The sequence below is a fragment of the Nyctereutes procyonoides genome, unplaced genomic scaffold (assembly GCF_905146905.1).
Source record: "Nyctereutes procyonoides isolate TBG_1078 unplaced genomic scaffold, NYPRO_anot_genome, whole genome shotgun sequence".
NCBI classification, from domain to species: Eukaryota; Metazoa; Chordata; class Mammalia; order Carnivora; family Canidae; genus Nyctereutes; species Nyctereutes procyonoides.
The window spans coordinates 44,026,807-44,050,201 of record NW_026575043.1 but is presented as its reverse complement, the minus strand read 5'-3'; the positions used below and the strand labels follow the sequence as shown (position 1 = coordinate 44,050,201).

At 45.8% G+C, this 23,395-nt stretch overlaps 1 protein-coding gene across 4 annotated transcripts in view; it reads left to right on the top strand.

Annotated features, from left to right (window-relative positions):
* Nucleotides 1-23,395, top strand: part of SEZ6L (seizure related 6 homolog like) — a 195,080-nt gene that overhangs the window by 154,010 nt on the left and 17,675 nt on the right. For all 4 annotated transcript variants that reach the window (XM_055321808.1, XM_055321807.1, XM_055321806.1 and 1 more), the window contains exons 10-12: nucleotides 9,783-9,979; nucleotides 16,027-16,221; nucleotides 19,345-19,536. In XM_055321808.1, coding sequence (XP_055177783.1) covers nucleotides 9,783-9,979; nucleotides 16,027-16,221; nucleotides 19,345-19,536 — 584 coding nt within the window. The remainder of the gene's footprint in view (nucleotides 1-9,782; nucleotides 9,980-16,026; nucleotides 16,222-19,344; nucleotides 19,537-23,395) is intronic.

Genomic DNA, 23,395 nt, shown 5'->3' with positions numbered 1-23,395 from the left:
AGAATTACTTCACCAGAGAAGGATTTGCTAATCTGAGTCTGAATCAAATTTGTATTCTATCCTCACCTCTTTGGCTCTCTAGACCCTAGTGAAAGCAATAATGGGGATCCCTCAAGCTGTTTTATCCTTTTTGAAGAGGTAATACACTCACATGATTCAAAACCCAAAAGTACAGAAGAATCTACTGTGAAAATTGTTTCCCCTCCTTTCCGCGGCAAACAGCCCCCCTCCTGTTCCCTGCCCCAGAGGCAACCACGAAACTAGAGTGTCTTATGCATCCTTCTCAGACACTTTTCTTTTTTTCTCAAGATTTTGCTTTTAAGTAATCTTTATACCCAGCATGGGGCTTGAACTCACAAACCCGAGATCAAGAGTCACAAACTCCATCAACTGAGCCAGCCAGGTACCCAGACTCTTTTTAAGTATGTCCAAAAACATAACAGAAACTTTCAGAGCACCTGGGTGGCTCAGTCAGTAAAGCATCCACCTTGGGCTCAAGTTATAATCCCAGGGGCCTGGGACCAAGCCCCATGTTGGGCTCTCTGCTCAGTGGAGAGCCTGCTTCTCCCTCTCCCTCTGCCTCCCGCTACCGCGGCTCATGCTCTCTCCCTCCTCCCTCCCTGTCAAACAAATAAATAAAATCTTTAAAAGAAAAACAAAGAAACTTTCTATCTAACAAAATAAAGCCCCCCAGACTAAGTCACCAGTTTAATGCTGGTTTTATTACATACTCGATTATACACCATCAATAATGACAACAAAATGAAGCAGATTTAATTGCTATCAGGAAATGTAAAATGTTTAGGAGACAATGCCTTTAACACAGGGAGTCTGTAGAGAGAAGAAATATTATCTTGGTAGGAAAACAAAAGTTGAAATGATGGGTGTAATCGAATGGACTTTAGTGATGCTGTCATAAGAACATAAGGCGTTGCAACATGCCAGGGGCAGTGAGATGGGGCTTCCTCATCCTGCAGATTTTTTTTGTAATGTTTTTCACACTTTCTGATACGAGACTGAAGCTAGTCACACTTTTTTCAAGATTTTTTTTTTTTAATTTAGAAGGGAGGGACAGAGGGAGAAGGAGACAGAGAATCTCAGGCAGACTCCCCACTGAGCATGGAGCCAGACATGGGGCTCAATCTCATGACCCTGAGATCATGACCTGAGCCGAAATGAAGAGTCTCACACTCCACCAACCGAGCCACCAGGCACCCCTAGGCACACTTTTTGGAGACAGGTACACATGGCTTTCATGGGACATCGTGTAAAATAGTGGTTCACATCTCAGACTTTGGCATCCAACAGACCTTGGGTCTGATTCTTTTGTGATGTTGGGCAAGTGGTTTCTCCCAGTTGGGTCTCAGTTTCCCAGTCTATAAACTTGGGGATGATCCTAAGTCTTAGTGTGTGAAGTTGTTGTTTGAGTGCTTAAGCCTCACTGGGCAGTGTTGTTGTCATTCAAAAGCTCACTGGGGGTCTTGGGAGATCTTTTCTCAGATATCTGGCCCTGAAACTGGAAGGAAGTGGCAGAGGACACCAGATGTGGGAACACTGGATAGTGTGCCCACAGATGACTGCTCAAGCCCTGGAAGGAGCTGCAGGATATGCCTGGAGCAGAATCATGGTGGAGATGGAGAGGGAGCTGCAACCCAGCCGGCCAAGGCCATGGGCTGACACTGGAGTGGCTTATCAGGCAATGTAGGGGTATCATGGTGCCAAGCTTGATTCTTGATTTTTTTTAAGATTTTTATTTATTTGTTTGACAGAGAGAGAGACAGCATATCGAAGAAAAATGGAGGATGTAGGCAATCAGGGGCAAGGAGGTAGGTGGGGCAGAAATCATTTGGGGCAGCTCCAGTCATTTAAGTTTTCCAACTGATCTGTGAGAGCAAGTGCTGAAAGCAGCCAGGACGAGAGGAGTTCCCCTCCCAAGGTTGATGCAAGTAAGGCTATTTAGGGCCAAGGCTCCAGGCAGAGATGAGGTCAGAGCTACAGCCCACAAGGGCTACAAGCCTTAACAAGGGCTTCCATTAGTCCTCGGAGAGATTGATGAGTAACTGATTGTGGTTGGCATGTAAAACACTGGGTTTGAAAGAGACAGTAAGAGATGAAGCTGTGAGGAGGTAAGGGGGTGCAGAAACTAGGTCCAGGGAGCCTTGGAAGCTAGGATCCAAGTTGCCTTCTACCCTGAGAGGAGGTGCCATGTATTAGTCATTGAAGTGAAATTTGCATAACGTGACCTTAACCATTTTAGCTTCTACAGGTCAGTGGCATTTAGTACATTCACACTGTTGTGGGATCAACACCTCCATCTGGTTTTAAAGCACTTTCATCCTCCCCAAAACAAACCCCACACCTGTTAAGCCAGAGGACTCCGTTCCTCCCAGACCCTTCCTCCCAGCCCTTGGCAACCACCAAGCTGCTCTCTGCCTCTCTGGCTTTACCTACTCTGGGTATTTCCTCGCAGTGGAGTCATGCACCGGGTGGCCTTTTGCCACAGGATTCTTCCATTTGGCAGGAAGTGCAAGGTGCATCCACGGTGTAGTGAGCGTCCTTGCTGCATTCCACTTGCTGAATGACAGTCCACTGTCAGGGATACACCCCATTTTGCTTCTCCATCCATCTGTTCTGTGAAAGGGGCAGATTTCTGTTTGGGAAGGACTCATCTGGTTGCCGAGGGGAGAGACTGGGGCCAGGCGAGGAGGTGCTGGCTGTCCCACAGCCCAGCTGAAAGGAGATGGAGAAGAACTCCAAGCAGTGGCCGAGGGGACAGGGGAGGAGACCCAGAAGCGGAGATCTCCTGGCAGAAGCTCCAGGAAAGGCTTGCTGGCAGCAGAGAGGGACTGGCCCTGGGGCGTCCTCCCAGAGTGGGACCTGCGATACCCACTTCCAGTCCCATCCAACCCATCCAGCTGCTGCACCTCTCCACCTCTCGATCGTTCCGGAGTCACACTGACATCCTGATTTCTCAGCGCCTCCCTGGAGGGTCTCTGGACCACATGTCACCTGGGACCTTAGTGGGAAGCCCTTGCTCTTCCCCGGGGCCAGTCTCTCAGCCGCTAAGTCTGCATTTTCTTTCTTTTTTCTTTTTTTTAATAGTTTTTTTTAATGTATATTCTTTTATTGGAGTTCGATTTGCCAACATACAATATAACACCCAGTGCTCATCCCGTCAAGGGCCTCCCTCAGTGCCCATCACCCAGTCACCCCATCCCCCCGCCCACCTTCCCTTCCACTACCCCTTGTTCATTTCCCAGAGTTAGGAGTCTCTCATGTTCTGTCACCTTCTCTGATTTTTCCCACTCATTTTCTCTCCTTTCCCTTTTATTCACTTTCACTAGTTTTTATATTCCCCAAATGAATGAGACCATATAATGTTTGTCCTTCTCTGATTGACTTATTTCACTCAGCATAATACCCTCCAGGTCCATCAAAGCAAATGGTGGGTATTTGTCGTTTCTAATGGCTGAGTAATATTCCATTGTATACATAAACCACATCTTCTTTATCCATTCATCTTTCGATGGACACCGAGGCTCCTCCCACAGTTTGGCTATTGTGGACATTGCTGCTATAAACATCGGGGTGCAGGTGTCCTGGTGTTTCACTGCATCTGTATCTTTGGGGTAAATCCCCAGTAGTGTAATTGCTGGGTTGTAGGGCAGGTCTATTTTTAACTCTTTGAGGAAACTCCACACAGTTTTCCAGAGTGGCTGCACCAGTTCACATTCCCACCTACAGTGCAAGAGGGTTCCCCTTTGACGCGTTCCTCTCCAACATTTGTGGTTTCCTGCCTTGTTAATTTTCCTCATTCTCACTGGTGTGAGGTGGTATCTCATGGTGGTTTGGATTTGTAGTTCCCTGATGGCCAGTGATGCGGGGCATGTTCTCATGTGCTTGTTGGCCGTCTCTCTGTCTTCTTCTGTGAGATTTCTGTTCATGTCTTTTGCCCATTTCATGATTGGATTGTTTGTTTCTTTGCTCTTGAGTTTAATAACTTCTTTATAGATCTTGGATACTAGTCCTTTATCTGAGAGGTCATTTGCAAATATCCTCTCCATTCTGTAGGTTGTCTTTTAGTTTTGTGGACTGTTTCTTTTTTTATCTTGATGAAGTCCCAATAGTTCATTTTTGCTTTTGTTTCCCTTGCCTTTAGGGATGTATCTTGCAAGAAGTTGCTGTGGCCAAGTTCAAAAAGGGTGTTGCCTGTGTTCTCCTCTAGGATTTTGATGGAATCTTGTCTCACATTTAGATCTTTCATCCATTTTGAGTTTATCTTTGTGTGTGGTGTCAGAGAATGGTCTAGTTTCATTCTTCTACATGTGGATGTCCAATTTTCCCAGCACCATTTATTGAAGAGACTTTTTTCCAGTGGATGGTCTTTCCTGCTTTGTCGAATATTAGTTGACCATAGAGTTGAGGGTCCACTTCTGGATTCGCTATTCTGTTGCATTGATCCATGGGTCTGTTTTTGTGCCAGTACCATACTGTCTTGATGACCACAGCTTTGTAGTACAACTTGAAATCCGGCATTGTGATGCCCTGGCTCTGGTTTTCTTTTTCAATATTCCCCTATTCAGGGTCTTTTCTGATTCTACACAAATCTTAAGATTCTTTGTTCCAACTCTCTGAAGAAAGTCCATGTTGGTATTTTGTTAAGGATTACATTAAATGTGTAAATTGCCCTGGGTAGCATGGACATTTTCACAATATTAATTCTTCCAACCCATGAGCACGGAATATTTTTCCATCTCTTTGTGCCTTCCTCAATTTCTTTCAGGAGTGTTCTGTAGTGTTTAGGGTATAGATCCTTTCCCTCTTTGGTTAGGTTTCTTCCTAGGTATCTTATGCTTTTGGGTGCAATTGTAAATGGGATTGACTCCTTAATTTCTCTTTCTTCAGTCTCATTGTTAGTGTATAGAAATGCCACTGACTTCTGGGCATTGATTTTGTATCCCGCCATACTGCCGAATTGCTGTATGAGTTCTAGCAATCTTGGGGTGGAGGCTTTTGGGTTTTCTATGTACGGTATCGTGTCATCTGCAAAAAGGGAGAGTTTGACTTCTTCTTTGCCAATTTGAATGCCTTTTATTTCTTTTTGTTGCCTGATTGTTGAGGTAAGACTTCTAGTACTATGTTGAATAGCATTGGTGAGAGTGGACATCCCTGTCGTGTTCCTGATCTTAGGGGAAAGGCTCCCAGTGCTTCCCCATTGAGAATGATATTTGCTGTGGGCTTTTCGTAGATGGCTTTTAAGATGCTGAGGAATGTTCCCTCTATCCCTACACTCTGAAGAGTTTTGATCAGGAATGGATGCTGTATTTTGTCAAATACTTTCTCTGCATCTATTGAGAGGATCGTGTGGTTCTTGTTTTTTCTCTTGTTGATATGATCTATCACGTTGATTGTTATACGAGTGTTGAAACAACCTTGCATCCTGGAGGATAGAAAGGGACAGAATACTTCCAAACTCGTTTTATGAGGCCAGCATCACCTTAATTCCAAAACCAGACAAAGACCCCACCAAAAAGGAGAATTTAGACCAATATATCAGGCTTCCTGCAGGGAGCCTGCTTCTCCCTCTGCCTATGTCTCTGCCTCTCTCTGTGTGTCTCTCATGAATAGATAAATTTTTTTAAAAAGTGGATTCAGGAGGATATGGCAGAGAATAACCTTATTCTTCCACTGCTCATTCATTCATGGTCTACTTTTGTGTTTGTTTCGGGGTTTTTTTTTTTTTTTGGCACTTCCTGGGGTGAAAGCTTCATTCTTATAGGCCTTCTGGTCTTCTTATCATGGAGTCCTGAATCTCGCTCTTTTCCAAATTTCCTGTACCCTCCGTGGGGCTCCTCAGGCTGGGAGAATTTGGGGTTAGGGAGAGCCCAGTGGGCTGCTTCCTTCTCACGAGAAAGCCTGGCCAGACAGTACTGTCCTGTTATGGAAGATGCAGAGTGCCAGGGGTTTTCTATTATGGAGAATTTGATGAGGACAGAGCCCCCTAAGTCCAGCTGCTCTCGGCTTTCCCTTCTGCTGGATCCCATCACCCTCTCAGGATGGGGAATGCTGAGACCCGCTGTGGCTCCTATCTTCAGTGTCCACCTCTGGCCCCAGGAAACGTGAGTTTCCTGCTCACTCTCATCAATGATGGGCAGCTCACACTCCCAATGCCTCTCCTTCTCTCTTGGCTCTGCCTCAAGGCAAGCAGGCACCTCCCATCTGACTTTTGTTATCACTCTTTTCTTGGTGAGCATCAAATGCAGTCACTGTTCCTCAAACCCCAAAGACACCTGCCAAGCCACCAAGAGTGTCCGTGAAGCCCTCTCTCAATTGGCTGAATTGAGAGGTGATACATTTTCTTCCTCCCCCTTCTTCTTCTTAAGTGACACTCTCTCGGAGGTGGTTCTTCCCGTAACCCTCTGCAGTGGCCCCAAGAAATCCTTTCCCCTCTATAAGCTAGAGGTAGGAGAGATGGGGCTCAGATCGGAAGAGATCCATAGATGGTGGTGGCAGGAGCCACTGGTGCCCTCTCTGAGCCCTGCTGCACCTGCCGCTGGATGCCCACCATGGCTTCCTACTGCAAGTCTCTTTTAAGAAGGTCAGAAGTGCTGGGGTTTGGCACCCCTAAAAGCAGCCCTCAGCCAATGAGGGATGGGGGTGGAGGATAAAATCCCAGTTCCTTCTCCCTCATGGTATGTTCTACAGCATTGTTCACAGTTCCCGAAGGACTAAGCCCAATGCCCACAGTGGGACTCTCCCCTCTATAACTATGCATCGGCTCTTTTCTTTCCTCCTATCTCACTTCCATACCAGAGCTGCCTGGGGTGGCCTCCCAGATCAACCAGACCACGAGAGACACTCATCTTTGCTCAGCTCTGCTTCCAGAGGACCCAATTTCAGTCAAAAGCCCTTTTAAAAAGTAGGCATGCTCAGAACCTATTTGCTTATTCCTAGCTTGAGGGACCTCTGCTGAAATCCCAGGACAATAGAAGTTGCAATGAATAGTCTGTTGCACACTGTTTACAAAAGGCATTCACATAAGTCAGTGTTTCTCAACCTTAGCACAATTGGCATTTTCGACAAGATAATTCTTTATTGTAGGAGGGTACTTGTACAGTGTAGGATGTTTCACAGTATCCTTGTCATCCACTCCCCAGTGGCACCCGCCCCCCAGTTGGGACAACCATGTCTCTAGACACTGCTAACTGTCTCCTAAGGACAAAATCACCTCTAGTTGAGAACCACTGATGGAAGTCATCTGATGTCATTGTGTCAACAGCAGCCTGAAGAGAGCATGATCATGGCAAACATGATGATGGTGAGGATGGTGACGATGGTGAGGATGATGGTGGTGGTAGTGATGTTCATGACGACACAGCAACATGACATAATGTTCAGACGACTTGACCAGACTTGCTGAGGTGCTGTGAGTGAATCTGGCATTTGATCCTAGATTTTCAGCGTGCCTTACCTCACTCGGAAAGCCCATGACATAGACTGGAAATTCACAGACAAGGAACTTCAGAAAAACCGGAGCCCTCCATGCGAGAATCAGAGCCAAGAATCAAACCAAAGCTTGCTGATTTCCAAGGCAGCGTGCTCTTTCCAGTGCACTGCTGCTTTCTACTTTATAAAGGACAAAGAGTGATGCTAGGGTTTTCAAATGAAAGCTACTTGCCCCCTTGAAAATGCTTCTGCTGCATTTAGATCATTGAAATGAGTGATAGTGTAAAGCCAAGTTGTAGACTCTCTGGAACTCACCGTTAACCAGCAGATCAGCTGTGAAGTCAGCTTAAGGAATAAATATTGGCGATCTACCATGTTTCACACCAGTCTAATCCAGCCCTTTCGTGAACGATTGATGTTTTTATGGTTCTTAGAGTTAAGAGGCTCTTCCCTATCACGGGTCAAGAGCCGACATCAACTGCACCATTTCTGCTGTCAAATAGACTCTCTGGCAGGCTCTTTCATACCCTAGCATTTATCTAGCACCTATGGTGTGCAAGAGAAGGTGGCAACTCCAGGATTTCAATACAGTAGGGTTTAGAAGCCGTAGCCTTAGCTGGAAATGGGCAGAGGGTATATCTCTAGGGGCTCTGTCCTGAAGCCACACATGCAAAGCCAGGGGACGCCTTTTATTAGGAGAAAGTGTTTTGGAGATGGTGCAAAGGAAGATAGTGGAGGTTATGGGGGGCAGTTAGAATCTCCCTAAGTCAGCTCTCAGGACAACTTTACATGAGCAATGTGAGAGGTGCTGGAGAGAACATCATTTGGAATAAAATACATCGCCTGGCCTCTGGAAGCCACCCTTCCACAATGTTCCTTGTGTTTCAGTTGCTTTGTTCTTACTACTAGAAGCAGCAGTTTAGGTTGTTTCTACCCCCTTCTCCCTGTCCTCCCAGGCTGGGGAAGGAGAACACCGCCCTGGGGCACTGGGTGAAGCTGTGGGGTGGAGGACAAGGTAGGGGGCTATCGTCTAGAAACTTTGATTAGGGCCATTTCCTGGAATGCCTCTCCTCAGGCAGTGTCTTGTCTGCTCCCACCCCAAGCAAGATGACATCCAAACACATAAACTTGGCTCCTACAAGCTCTCTAGACTTCCATGCCTGTACCCACAGCAGGGAAACACTGACCACCAGGCAAGTTCCTCCAGGACCCATGATCTCATTCCCTAACTCCTTCACTTGTGCTTTGCCTTCTCACCAGCCCTGCTTATCAACCTTAGAGCCCTCTAATCTTTCTTGAGGAAGCAAGCACCACCTCCTCCAAGGAGGCCTCCAGGATGCCCCCAGTCACCTCTCTCTGCACTCACCTTGATCGTTAACTGCTACCACAATTCCTGGTTTCTTAGTCTAAATCTACCACTGCTTTGTATCCCCTGACACAAGCTTGGTATATCTGAGGTGTTCAAAAATATTAGGAAGAGGGACACAAGAGAAGGAGAAAGACATAAGAAGGAAGTGGAGAAGGAGAATGGAGGGAAAGAGGCATGAGTTCATATGTGCCTGCACCCAACACTGAATTAGCTGGCACTCTTTCAATGAGAAATCCGTTTTTATCCAGCACACCTCACATAACCCATGTTTCTGTGGCACACTGAAGTGCTTTCTGGATTATTAACTGTCCATTGCAGTCCTGATATTTAGTGTCAGGGTGCTTGCTTGCATTCGTCTTTGGAAATGTGTCATCCTTTCACGTTATGAATATTGATAGCAGGTTTGAGTGTATTTCGGGAGTAAGATGCCTCCATCCCGCCCTCCGCCCCATCGCCTAAACGTAATAGATACCGGGTTTGATTCTGAAGACTTTGCCACATAATGAGGGGAAGGCTCATTTCACCTGACATGAAGATGCAGGTTCTACTTAGGATGCAGTCAGCTTGTACCGCAGCAGAGAAAAATGGAAGACCCATGCCACACCCCCAGCATGAGCCCAGTGCCTGGCACTCAGCTTCACTGGCAGTGAAGGCAGTTCTACTTACAATTCAGCATTCAATCATGCAAGAAGCTCCTTGCAGGGAAGACCATCTCCTGCATGAGTCTTCAAAACTCCATTCCCTCCCCAAACCCAGGGGCTGTGCGTGTTTGCAGGCAGGATCAGCGTGTCCTGGTCACATCTGTGGTCTCTGCCTACCTCACCCCTAGTTCCTAGCCTGGTGCCTGCCATCTAGTGTGCCTCACAAATGTGTGTTGTCTGAAGAAAAAAAAAAGAATCAAAGGCTTGTTTAATGCCCATAACTGAGTTTCACAAGATTCCTCCTTTTCTCTCTGCCCTGCCCCCAGCCTCAACCTGAGCAACAGCGACATCCTGACTATCTATGATGGTGACGAGGTCATGCCTCACATCTTGGGGCAATACCTTGGGAACAGTGGCCCCCAGAAGCTGTACTCATCCACGCCGGACCTGACCATCCAGTTCCACTCAGACCCTGCTGGCCTCATCTTTGGGAAGGGCCAAGGATTTATCATGAACTACATAGGTAAGTGTCTCCACCCATCCATTTGTAGATGTCTATTTAGATGGCTTCTTCTAGATACATCTTTTTGAGGGTTCTGTGCTACATGGTCTTTTAATGGCACAGTAAATATGTGTAGCTATTAAGCATTTGGGTTGTCTGGTCAGAAGACCAGGGTTTGAGTTTTAGTACTTCAGTACTGCCATCAATGGCTCTATGATCTTGGGTAAGTCACTTAACCTCCCTGAGCACCCTTTTGGTCATCTGTAAAATGGAAAAACTGATAGCTACTCCAGAGGGTCAATATCAGGATTTAGTAGGTGCTACCTCATGACTTTCTGATTCCTGCTGTTCCCCTTGTAGTCAGCTGGGATTTTATATCATCAGCACACTCTCCTGTGCAACTTCTCAAAACACTGTCTCCACCATCTTGCATGAACTGAAGCTGGACTCTCCCTAAGGGCTCTTCTTCCCCTGCAGCCCCATCCAATGGAGACCGTGCTTTCTCTCCCACCTCCTGTACTGTAGGATCTAGAGAGGCGAGAGGTGTCTTCCTCGCTTTTTGATGTAGCTTCCAAACCATTTCTCTAACCCTCACATTAAAACAGAAACAAAACCAAAAAAATCTGCTGTGAAGCTCCAAGCTCGGTTCACACTTGGCCATCCAACACCTCTGTGGAAGCACCCACAGTCTTCCCTCTTCCTTCCCCACCTGTGACTCCCCCTTCTTCATTGCTGGCTCTGTCACCCTGCTCTGAACAGTGGCAGGTCCCAAGCTCTACCCTGAGTCCTGTCCCGTGTCTGTCTAACTCACTCCCAGGCACTGTCATCCAGTCCTGTGGCTGTAAGCAATGCCTCTCTGTGTTTCATCGGCCCCCAGTATGTACCTCCAACTTTGACCTCTCCCATGAGCTGTCTACTCAAGTCTGTGCAAACTCTCCTCTTGCATGTCTAACTGGCATCTCAGATTTAACATGGCCCGAACAGAACTCCCTCTGTCCCTACTCCCAATCCACCACCACCCAACTGCTTCTGCTGCTGCTTCTGTCCCTCTGCCCATCCCAGGAGATGAAACTACAGCTCTCCCAGTTTCTGACTGCTTCCTCTTTGCCTGCCCCATAACCAACCCATTCTTTCAACTCTACTTCTACAATACTCTCAAATCCAAGCACTTCTGCTCATCCTTTCATGGCCAGCACCCAAGCTGCCAGCAGTCAGGAGACTGGAACACCATGAAATCCCACTAATCCCAGCCCAGAAAGAGTTTGAATGGACAGAGTGTCTGCTTAAACCCTGTCACATCATAGCAGAAGAAGCCCTGGACCACCAAGGATAAAGGACTTGCTCCTCGGGGGCAGATCTGAGACTCACACCCAGGCTTCCTGGCTCCTGGACCTTAGCATTTCTCCACACCTGATATTCTTGGCAACAGCCAAGAACTTGGAAGACACACAGGGGTACTTAAGACCTCACCTCTTTTGGCATCCAAGATTGTGGGTGGCTGCATCCTGAGGATTTCAATGGGCAAGATTCGTCCAGCAATCAGAGAACTTATTTGGGTCACCCAAGAATGGAGTGGACAGCTCATGAAAAGGGGGGGAAAGGAGGTTTCATTCTGCCAAGTGTCCCCCCACCATGCCTACCATCAAAGACCCTCTGGCTTAATCCAGATTTTGTCTGTGGTTCCTTCTTCCTCCTGGCTTGAATATTTGCCCATCCATCTCTAATATAAAGTGTTTTCTGTGTCTCATCTCTTGCCTCTAAAATACAAACCCTTTCCCTGACCATGCATGTGAAAATAAGTCCCTTGCCTTTTTATTTGTTTGTTTCCAGCTGGTAGATGTTTCTCATCCCTGCCCGCTCTGTGTACATTTCTCAGAGAGGCAGACACAAGTGTTGATCTTTTTTATGTTTCTCAGGGGCCCTTTCTCCCTCGATTTTGCTGCTAAGTGTTTTCAGAGTATTATTGTTGTTACTTTCCATGGGTTCCCCACTCTTTACTGGGTGGGGCCCTGGGCACAGGGGGACAGCTTGCGCTGGCTGCCCAGGCAAGATGCCATCCAGAGTCAGATGCCTTTGGAGGGAGAGTTTCTGGTGACTTGGCTTCAGTCTCTCTCCTTAGACTTCTCTCCTCCAGGCCCCACCCCCCACCTCCCAGTTGGAAGATGAGGTCATAGGTTTACTCATTTGTCTCCTCTGGTGCCTGAGTCAGTCTTCCAAAACCACATTCAGCTTGGTAGCAGAAATATCACCCTATCCAGGGCTACTCACAATTAACCTGGAAGTCTGGCCAATGTTCAATGTGGCACTATCTTGAAGAGGAAGTGCTCATATTTCTTGAAGCTGAAACTTTAGATTTTGTGTGTCTTGAAATTGGCAGGTACTTTTCCATATATTATTTTCTTTCATCTTCAAATGCATCAGCTCCACTTTCCAGACAGTTTGGTCACATGTGCAAGGTCCCTGCACTAGGCACCAGGACCCAGGGATGAATAGATCGCTCTCCCTGCCTCTGTTTCTCTGGTTGGTGAAAGTGAGGGAGGTGGTGCCATTAATGGTATCAGAATCACATGCTGCTGCTGCTGCTGTGGGAGAGGCGAGTATGGGGTTTAGGGGATACACAGTCTGGCTAATGTGGGTGACACACAAAGAGAATAGTCCTGTTCTTATTTCTGTCAAAGAAACACACACTCAATATCACAGGGAAGGCAGGTGGGCTTCTGTATTTAATTCTGATACCAGTCAATTGCTTGTGACTATCCATGTTGAAGAGCACGTTAAAAAGAATTCTGAGGAGTCCACATGTGAAGTCAGTGGGGAAAGAGTTATGTGACTGACTAGTGATGTCTCCTATGGCTTGGGAGAGGTAGTTGCTATGCCAGGTCTAGATTTAACTAGACATAGATGCAATTCTTATTCAGCAGAGAGATCACATGGAAGGGTCAGGGGGTTTTGTGATTATCTAGAGATTTATGAAGCTCTGAGATTGATCTCAAGGCTGGCACTCAGCTCTCAGTGTGGCCACGGCTAATCTGCTAGGACTGATGGTAGAACCTTCCATAAGAACACTCTGGGCTTACATGGTTCTGACCTCCCATAATTCTGCTTTGCCTAGATAGAAGCAAAGAGCCATTCTCTTACTGCTTCCTGTGCTTTGCCAGTGTCTGTGGCCAAGTGCATGGAGGCAAGGGATTAAAAAAGCAGAGATGAGGATGTGGTGTTTCTCAAAGAGATATTGATCACTTGTGTGCTTATTCTTCCAATCCTTGGATAATAAATAAGTTCCATACTGTAGGTTAACTCTGGTCAAATGGCAGTGGTTCCTGGGAGTCTGTGTTGAGAAGGATTGGGAGATTTCAGTTTGGTTCAAAGAAAGAGATTGCTATGATTGATTAGTGATATCTATCATGAGCATAAGACTGGTAAATGTGGCATGTACTCAGTGCATTTGAGTATTTCTTTTGCCCAAAAGTTAGACCAGATGCTGATCTTGAACATGAGACTGCCAAATGGTGGCATGTACTTAGTGCATTCAAGTATCTCTTTTGCCTAAAAGTTGGACCACGTTGCTCATCTTGACCATGAGACTGGGACCATGACTTCAGATCCCTGTGTTCCTAGTACCTGGCATATAGTAAGTGCTCACAAAATCTTAGTCGAACAAATTAGTGAATCTATATAAAACTCATCTAAGTGTCATGTTGTGCACATCAATTAGTTTTCATATTGCCCTACGTGATAGACAGGGTCATGATTCTTGTCTCAACTGTATGATTGAGGACAATGAGGCTCAGAGATGTTTATCAGCATGACTGGAGTCACACAGCTTCTCAAACAAAGAAAGACCAGAAAGGAAGTCCTCCAACTCCTATGCCAGTTTTCTCATTCTTCACAAAGTTAAAGGCCCATAAGGGTGGAAGATGCCAGAACCTCCAACTGGGATGCTGGTTAAACCTGCAGATTTCTGAATCAGGGTCTCTGGGGATGGAGTCTAGGAGCTAAAGAACAGGAAAACTAAGTGACTTAGGCAAGTCCACTGAATTAGTAACTGTGTGGCCAAGATTTGAGTCACAGTATCCCCTACTTGATAATCCCAAATGTGACGAATGCCACAAAGGAAATGAGAGGTCCCATGGGAGTTGTTCCCATGCTGGCTCAGATTGAAGTCAGACAAGCAAACCTTTCTCAGTCTTGAAGCGTTTGGCACAAGGCAGACCACATACCCAGTATCTACCCCTATTTCTCCCCCTTTCAACCACAGTTTGAGCATTTGCAGCTGTGTCCTAAATCCAGGGCTTGGCTGATTTTTCAAAGGCCTAAAAATAGAGGCTCCTGTTCCCCACAAAGCAATTCCAGAAGACATTTCTCTCTCCCCTTCTTCTTGTAGACACCCCTGAGATCTCCATTCCCCAAATAAAATCATGATGAAATTCCAGGAAAAGCCATTGCTTGTTTCTCAGAATGACTTTCCTGCAGACAGTGAAGGTGCTTTGTGTTCCCCAGAAGCACATAAGAACTGCAGATTAATTATACGACATAATTATCTCGTTTCTCAAAATCTGTGCAGTGGGCACTTGGAAGCAAGCACAGTAATAGTAGGCTTTGGATTGCTACCTCAGTAATGAGGATTTGTAGAAGGAAGGCAGGATTATTCCAGGGGAAGACTCCATAATAATGAGCTGCATGTAGAGCTTATTTTGGAGTATGGTTAATGTTCGCTGAAGATATGCAGCATGATTTCAAGAATGCACCATTAATTATTTTTATTTCCATAGTTGAGTGTTTATCTTAATCTGTATTACAAAAACATATATTACAAATCCATCAAACCCATGAATCTACAGACAGTCTCAGGATGAGGCTGAGTGTGTTAGCTACCATTGCTGTGTAACAAATATGACCTTCAAATTAGCAGTGCATATTTTTTATTTTTTAAATTTTATTTAAACTCAATTTGCCAACATATAGTATAACACCCAACGCTCATCTCATCACGAGCAATGACATTTTTTTAAAGATTTTACTTTTTTGAGAGAGAAAGAGAACATGATCCCAGGACCTGGAGATCATGACCTGAGCCAAAGGCAGACACTTAACCGACTAAGCCACCCAGGTGCCCTGCAGTGTTCATTTATGATCTTACACTTTCTGTGGATCCGGAAATCAGGAGTTTAAGCCAAATGGTTCTGACTTGGGATTTCCCATGATGAGTCTGTAGTGATGATGTCAGCCAAGGTTGTATTCATTTGAGGGCTTGACTGGGGCTGGAGGCTCGATTTCCAAAATGGCTCACTAGTGGACTAGCAAGTCAATGCCAGTCATTGGCAAGAGGCCTTAGATTCTCTCCACATGGATCTCTCCAGAGGACTACCTGAGCATCCTCACAGTGTGGCAGTTGCTCTCTCCAGAGAGCAAGGGGAGAGCCCCTCAACATCTAGTTTCAGGAGCCACACATCATCACTTCTTCAGTAGCCTGTTGGTTGTACACATGAGCCCTATTGGGTGTTGCAAGGAGTACTGGAGAATATAAACTCCAGGAGGTGAGAATAACAGGGTGGAGTGGGCAGAGATAAACAGAAGGGGTTGTCCCCCAAATCATATTGCTGGTAAGTGGCGGGGCTAGGCTTCTGTCTCACTCTAAATCGTAAAGATTTTATTTATTCATTCATTTATTCATGAGAGACACACAGAGAGAGGCAGAGACACAGGCAAAGGGCGAAGCAGGCTCCATGCAGGAAGCCTGATGCGGGACTCCATCCCAGAACTCTGGGATCACACCCTGAGCCAAAGGCAGACGCTCAACTGCTGAGCTACACAGGCGTCCTGTCTCACTCTAAATCCTAAACTGACTCTGTTAAACCAAAAGAATGCTTGGTAAGTCCAGTGGGCCACAGGATGATCTCATCATAAAATCTCTCTGTAGCAGAGTTCTCGGTGATAAAGGGATTTTAAAGTGTGTTACCTATTTCTGGAGGCTTTTTCTTCTGTTTTCTCTTTCCTCTGACATTTGTAAAAGGAACCACACAAAAAGGCCCACCTTCTCATCTAAAGACTATGTTTTTGTTTTAAAGAGGTGTCACGGAATGACTCCTGCTCAGACTTGCCAGAGATCCAGAATGGCTGGAAAACCACTTCTCATACGGAGCTCGTGAGAGGAGCCAGAATCACCTACCAGTGTGACCCCGGCTATGATATAGTGGGGAGTGACACCCTCACCTGCCAGTGGGACCTCAGCTGGAGCAGCGACCCCCCATTTTGTGAGAAAAGTAAGAGTCATCTTGTTTTCTTCCTCTAAGTCAGTGGGTGGTAAATCTCTCCCATGGAGTGTTTTCCACGTAGATGCAGTGATATCACTTCATGTAGGATCTGGCCTCCCTCCTACTCCATCAGCTCACCGGTGCTGCCCACAAAAGTCCTCTTGGAGTTCTAGGGCAGGGAAGTCAGACTCAGGGGCCTTCAGAACCCTGGTGGATGATGTAAATGAGTGAAATAGGCTGAGGGAGAGACAGTAGGGAGTGGTATAGACTGCGGCAAACGGGAATTGTGTAACATGCGTAAAAAACATCACTCAGACTCATCGTTAAAATACCTGTAGTAGCCACATAAGACCAATCTAAGTTGGACCTTGGAGTCCCAGTTCAAAACCCCTACAGGTAGCTGGCTTCATTCAAACAGCACCATCCAGCCTTGTGGCTCCTTCTGCATGCTGCCCTCAGGAGTGCAGGCCATGCAAGGCTGGTGATAGCTGGCCTGGTGTCTCGAAAAGCAGGAGAAAAAGGAGGTGATTCTGGTTTCTACACTAAATTTTAGTGGGAATGGGGGAGGAGCTAAATTTGAGGCTGGCTTCTTCCCACTAACCATTTGCTTCCTACCTCCTCTTACATGAGCCTCCATTCAGCAGCTGTCCTGCTGGGAATCCTTGGGAGTACTTGGGTAGACTTGCTCAGCCTGCCTTGAGTCACCAGTTGCATGATAAGAAATATTAAGTGTCAGCAGAGAAAGAGGGTATTGGGAGGGCATGGGGGGTTGCACACAATCCCTGTCATAAATATTCCAATGGCAAGGAAAATTAATTATAACTGGGGGAAACATGAAGGAACTTGCTAAAAATCCACTAAATGGGCTACATAGACATCTGTTTGTTCTACAACAGTATGTGAGGTGTGTGTGTGTGTGTGTGTGTGTGTATGTGTGTGTGATCATGATGGGAAAATAAAAGCCAACAGTGAGAAGCACCATGGGTGGTGAGACCCATCACAGACAAATTCACATGACCTACGTCATCATTACTTTTTTTTTTCAAAGATTGTATTTATTTATTTGAGAGAGAGAGCAGGAGGAGGAAAGGAGGAAAAGGGACAAGCAGACTGAACACAGACTCAGCACCCTGAGAACAGAACTGGACTCGGGCTTGATTTCACAACCCCAAGATCAAGACCCAAGTTGAAACCAAGAGTTGGAAACTTAGCTGATTGAGCCACCCAGGCACCCCATCATTACTTTTAAAAATGTTTTAAATACACGTCTTAGTATGATTCTTAAACTTTTGAATAATAATGATTCTTTAAATTATTTGAATAATGTTTTTAAATTCTTGAATAATGATTTTTAAATATTTGAATAATAACGATTTTTAGAATATTTTGAATAATGATTTTTGAGAATTGTTGAATAATAATGATTTTTAATTTTTTTAATAGTCATGATTTTTTATTAGTAATTATTTTTTTAAATCCTTAATAATAATAATGACTTTTTTAGGGGTGCCTGGGTAACTCAGTTCATTAAGTGTCCATCTCTTGATCTCAGCTCAGGTCTTGATCTCAGGGTCATGTGGTCAAGCCTCATGATGGGTCCCATGGAGTCTACTTAAAAATATATATATAAATAATAATGATGTTGATGATGTACATTGTGTTAGTGAGTTCTGAAGGCTTGGAGAGGACATAAACTAGCTCTCTCTGGGAAACTCTCAACTGCCTCAAATTATGCCAAGAAAAGGCCCAAATTAGAGCAAATGGATTTGCATTGGGCCCCTTCTAGGTATCAGCATTTATGTTCCCAGGCTGGTTGCCTGTCGCTCTGCATGTAAGACAGAGACCCACCATCCTGCCTCGGTGGCTTCTCTTCTAGTGAGATAAGAACAGCAGAACGTCCTGAGAACAGTGGGGTCTCCCCCCTAGAAGTCCCTAGGTGCAGTCAATGCCTTTCATTCATTCATTTGTTGGTTCAACTACACTCGCAACATCAAAAGATGTATGTAACCGTAACTTCACATTATGCAGATCACAGGTGCTTACTTCCAGAACTCAAGCAGGAGGAAGCTTAGGAAGTACAAAGTGAAAATACCTCATGATCTTCCTCTCTAGAAATGATGCCTCTCACTTAACGGGATGAGCACTGGGTGTTATGCTGTATGTTGGCAAATCAAACTCCAATAAAAAAAAAAGATACAAAAAACAAGAAAAGAAATGATGCCTCTCCTAAAAGTTTATTCTGTGTTGTTCCAACTGCATTGTGTGTTACACATATGCACATAGATGTGTGCGCATGCACGGCAGGCATATATAGACACAGGGATATTCATGCAGAATATCCCCTATGGATGCAGATATTTTACCACTGCTGTTTTCTCAACTCAGACATCCAGATAGCTTTTCATATCATACATGTGGTGTGCTTCATTCTTTTTTTAAGTGACTTCCTATTTTCCTTTTCTGTATATTGTTTTTTTTTTTTATTGAAAAGTAATGTAAAACAAGGATGCTGGGGATCCCTGGGTGGCTCAGCAGTTTAGCGCCTGCCTTTCGCCCAGGGCGCAATCCTGGAGTCCCGGGATCGAGTCCCGCGTCGGGCTCCTGGCATGGAGCCTGCTTCTCCCTTCTCCTGTGTCTCTGCCTCTCTCTCTCTCTCTATGTCTATCATAAATAAATAAATAAATCTTTAAAAAAATAAAAAACCAAGGATGCTTGTTTTATATATACAGGCACCATAAAAGCAGTGAAGGTCACCTCACTTTGCTCTCTTTAATGGTTGCTCAGGATTTCATACAACAGCTGTTCTGCATTGAACTCTTCCCCTGTTAAACAATCTGAATTGTTTCTTTTTTTTTTTTGTCTTTTTTTTTACCATTGCAAATAATGGTGCAATGTACAACCTCGTACATAGGTCTTGGAGTCCTGATGCAAACATTTCTTTGGGCTACTTCCTATACGTGGATTTAAACTCAGCTCTCTTTCATCCTGACCCTTTTGAAGAGCTCAGATGCAGTTCTTTTCCAAACAGGAAAAGAACAAAGTTAGGAAACTTGGCCAGATCATTCTATAGTTCTCAGCAAACCTGTGATCATCAAGAGCCCTAACACCCTCTCGATCTGATTTTGTCCGCAGTTATGTACTGCACCGACCCTGGAGAAGTGGACCACTCAACCCGCTTAATTTCGGATCCCGTGCTGCTGGTGGGCACCACCATCCAATACACATGCAATCCCGGCTTTGTGCTGGAAGGCAGCTCTCTTCTGACCTGCTACAGCCGCGAGACTGGCACACCCATCTGGACGTCACGCCTGCCCCACTGTGTTTGTGAGTCCTATCTGTTGACTTGATGCCATCTGTTGACTTGATGCCAACGGAGGCTCACTTCTTCTTCATGGTGGAGGGCTGGGCTGCTAGGAGGAGACATTCTACTCTTTAAGAGCACTTACTGCTATTACTACCCCCAGGACCATGGGTGGCAGACCGAAGGCATGCATACTAGAACATTTATTGGGCAATTTACAGTAAATTTATTGGGCACTGTGCTAAGTCCTTTACCAAACGTCCCTCCCACCTGCCTCGAGTGGCCTTGTGAGCAAGGCACTGCTGTCTCCATTTCAAGAAGAGGATACTAAGGTTCAGATAGTGAAATCATTGGTGTTAATGATGGACCTGTCTGACTCTGTGGAAAATCAAGCCATCCACAGGACATGAAATCGGTGTATTTAAACTCTCTTTACTTTTATCTATGTGAAGCCCCTAAAGCAAATATTTGATTAAGAAAAGACTTTAGGGATTTCTTAATCATAAATAATCAAAGAAAGGCTTCCAAAGTCATTCTGACAAGGGAGGAATTACTCTTCTTGCCAAGGAGAGAGGGCAGAGAGCCGTAGTCCAGGGGGCTCAGCCTGACTGACTGCTCATGAAATCACCAGGGAAGTTTTAAGACTCCAGAGATTCTGGTGCTCCTGGTCTGGGGCGGAGCACGAGCAGTGAGGTTTTTCAAAGCCCCCACCCAGGGGTTCCAATGTGCAGCGAGGGATCAGAACCATTGCTTAGAGAAAACAGGAGGTAACACAGAAGGAGCAAAGCCTCACGCAGTATGTAGATTCGAGAAACTGTCAGCTGCGCTAATATTTTGTCTGAGTGTGCTTTGAGCAGCTCCATGAAGGCTATAGCCAGCTTGAGCTGCCAGTAGGGCTACATCAAAACTAAAATTAAAGTCTTCTGCATGGAAAAGGGGGACATTTTTATTCTGCGTTCACATGGAACAAGGAATCTTGGACCTCACACCCTGGGTCCCCATCCACCTCTTTAGCAGGATCCTAGAATTTCAGAGCTAAGGGCATCTCTGAGGTAAAATACTGTACAGTTGATAGGTAATTCAGACATAAGACACATCTGCTCCCTTTTTCAGCTAATAATGATTATTAGTTAATGATTGTGTAAGACATCATAGTAAGCACATTATATGTGAATGTATTGTGCATGTGTGGGTGGCGTGTATGTATCTGTGTGTGTGCGTGCAAATGTACTAAGAAAACCAAAGCTCAGGGGGAAAATAGATAACAGTAGTTATTGTTTATTGAATGTCTAAAACACACTGCTAAACACATTATATGTGTGTGTGAATGTATAAGTGTGAATATGTGTGTGTGCATGTATAGGAGTGTGTATAAAAGCAGCTGAGACTCACAGGGACATGTGATTAAGGCCACAACACTTTTCCATGAGCAGAGCTGGGATTCCAGTCTTGGAGTCCAGGGCCACCAGCCTTGCCCCGACATATTTCACTGTAGATGGCAGGGGACAAGCCCCTATAGGGGTGTCCCAACGAAATTGCAGCCTATGGCCCTAACCCCTCACCCACAAGCACCCAAACTCAGTACTATAACTGGGACATTTTCTGAAACTAGGGGCTTTGCAGTAATCAAGTTAAGGTAAGGTCCTACAGGATTAGGATGGGCACCAACGCAGTGACCAGTGTCGTCATAAGAGGGAAATTTGAACACAGAGACCCAGGGGGCATGCCTGGGTCTGTGCTTGCAAGTCCAGGAACACCAAGAATTGCCAGCTACCACCGTTGGAAGCTAGAAGGAAGGAAACAAGGACAGACCCTTCCTTCCCAGAATTCGGAGGGAGTGTGGCCCTTGAAAGCCATCCTGACCTGGGAGTTCTAGGCTCCAGAGCTGTGAGACAGTGCATTTCTGTTGTTCAAAGCCTCCCGGTCAGGTACACTCTGCTAAGTCAGCCCAGAACACCAGTGCGGTTCCCATTCCCTGCTGGTGACGGTAAGGGCGATCAGAAGCTGCCTAAGCCAGTCAAGCTGCAGAGACCCAGAGATGAGGAGCTAAAAATAAAAGCTTATTGAAAAGTACTGAAAGGTGGAGACATCATTTAAACGAAAGAAAAAAAAGAAAGAAAAGTCACTTCGCTAATGAGGCACAGCCTCCAAAGACCCTCTGGGCTGTGCTGGTTGCTGGGTTTCAGAGACACAAGCCTCCCTCCCTCCGGGGCAGCCGTACCCTGGAATCTCAGTTGTGACGGCTTCCCTGACACCCGCGCTAATGAGTCACGAGCCAGGCTGGGTGTCAGGAGACATTCGATCCTCCCAGAAGCCCAAAGAGGAACCCGGCATGTGCTTCCAGCCTCATTACAGGGAAGCGAGACTGGCAGGAGATGGGAGGCAAGAGGATGGTCAGTTCTGACAGCAGGAGTGGGGTGGGGTGGGGGTGTCAGAGAGAGAGGCAGGTTGTATTCGGGTTCTGAGGGTGTTTTTAAGGATGAGTTTGTTAGGCATCCACAGCTTTCCAGTGTTTCCTCTGCTGAACAAGGGTTACAGCCCCACTGTCAGCATCCCAAGCCCTTCCCCAGCATTAGTGCATTTAACACTCTTGAAATTGTATGGGTGGCACCTGTGTCCACATAAAAGCAGGCAAAGGAAGCCCAGAGAGGGTGAGCAGCTTTCCTGAGGCTGCACAGCAGGGAAGGGGAGAACCCAGGATTCCGACGGAAGCCAGACTAAGCCCAACAGCAGTGTTTTCCTACCTCACCCTCTGCAGTCCCAGCTTCTAAGCAAAGCTCCAGCACTTTACTCCTGACAAAGATCTTCCACCCACAAGCTCATGAAGCAGACAGAGCCAGCTGTAAAAGCTCTGGATGTCTCCAACTTCTGTTCCCAGTGTCTTCCTCAAGGCCAGAGTTTGGTCCAGCTGGGACTCACAACCATGTCTTTTCACTCCTTCAAGAACTGACAGGTCAAGCATAGATAGAAGGAAGTGTCTGGAATTCACAGCCAGACATACACCCCCAGCTCTGCGGGGTGACCTTGGGTGAGTAGCTTGCCCTCCCTGGGCCTCAAAGCCCTCAGCTGTGAAAAAGAAATGATACTTTCTACCAAGCAGGGCATTTGGAAGTAACTCATTCAATTATTCAAAAAATGCTTCCAAATGCAGGCACAGGCATGCCCAAACTTTCTCAACTCACAGTACCCTTGGCATCTCAGGAATTTATTTGGTAAATATCCTAGGCCAAAATACGAAACAGTCCCATTCGTTAAGTAGTTATATCCAAACAACTTAACAAGGAACTATATCCTGACGACTTAGTAGCCATTTGAAAAAGTAGTGCACATACTATAAGATTTTATTTTTTATTGCATTTTTTTAAGATTTTATTTATTTTAGAGAAAGAGAAAGGAGAGAGAGCAGGGGGAGGAGCAAAGGGAGAGAATCTCAAGGAGACTTTACGCTGAGCAGGGACCCCGATGTGGGGCTCGATCCCACAACCCTGAGACCATGACCTGAGCGGAAATCAAGAGTTGGATGACTCAACCAACTGAGCTCCCCAGGCACCTCATGATTTTCATTGCATTCTTAAGTAACTAGAATCGCAGCTACAGGGGTGTGGGTGCCTCTTGGCCTCTCTGCCAAATTTCTCAGATTTCAGCATCAGACTGGACTCTGCCACCTTCATTCTGTTCCAATTGATTTTATCAGAGCTCTTTCTTTTTAGCAGAAAACCCAGCTTTGCAAAGCTGGGGCATCATCAAAAGGAATGTAGTTCTGTCTAATGTGAGAACCATTCACATGGGTCTGAGAGATGTTCCTTTGTCTCCTCAAATTTTTGAAAAATCTCACCGGGCTGCTGTTTATGCTGGCACCCCGGGGTGCCTCGGTACATGGTT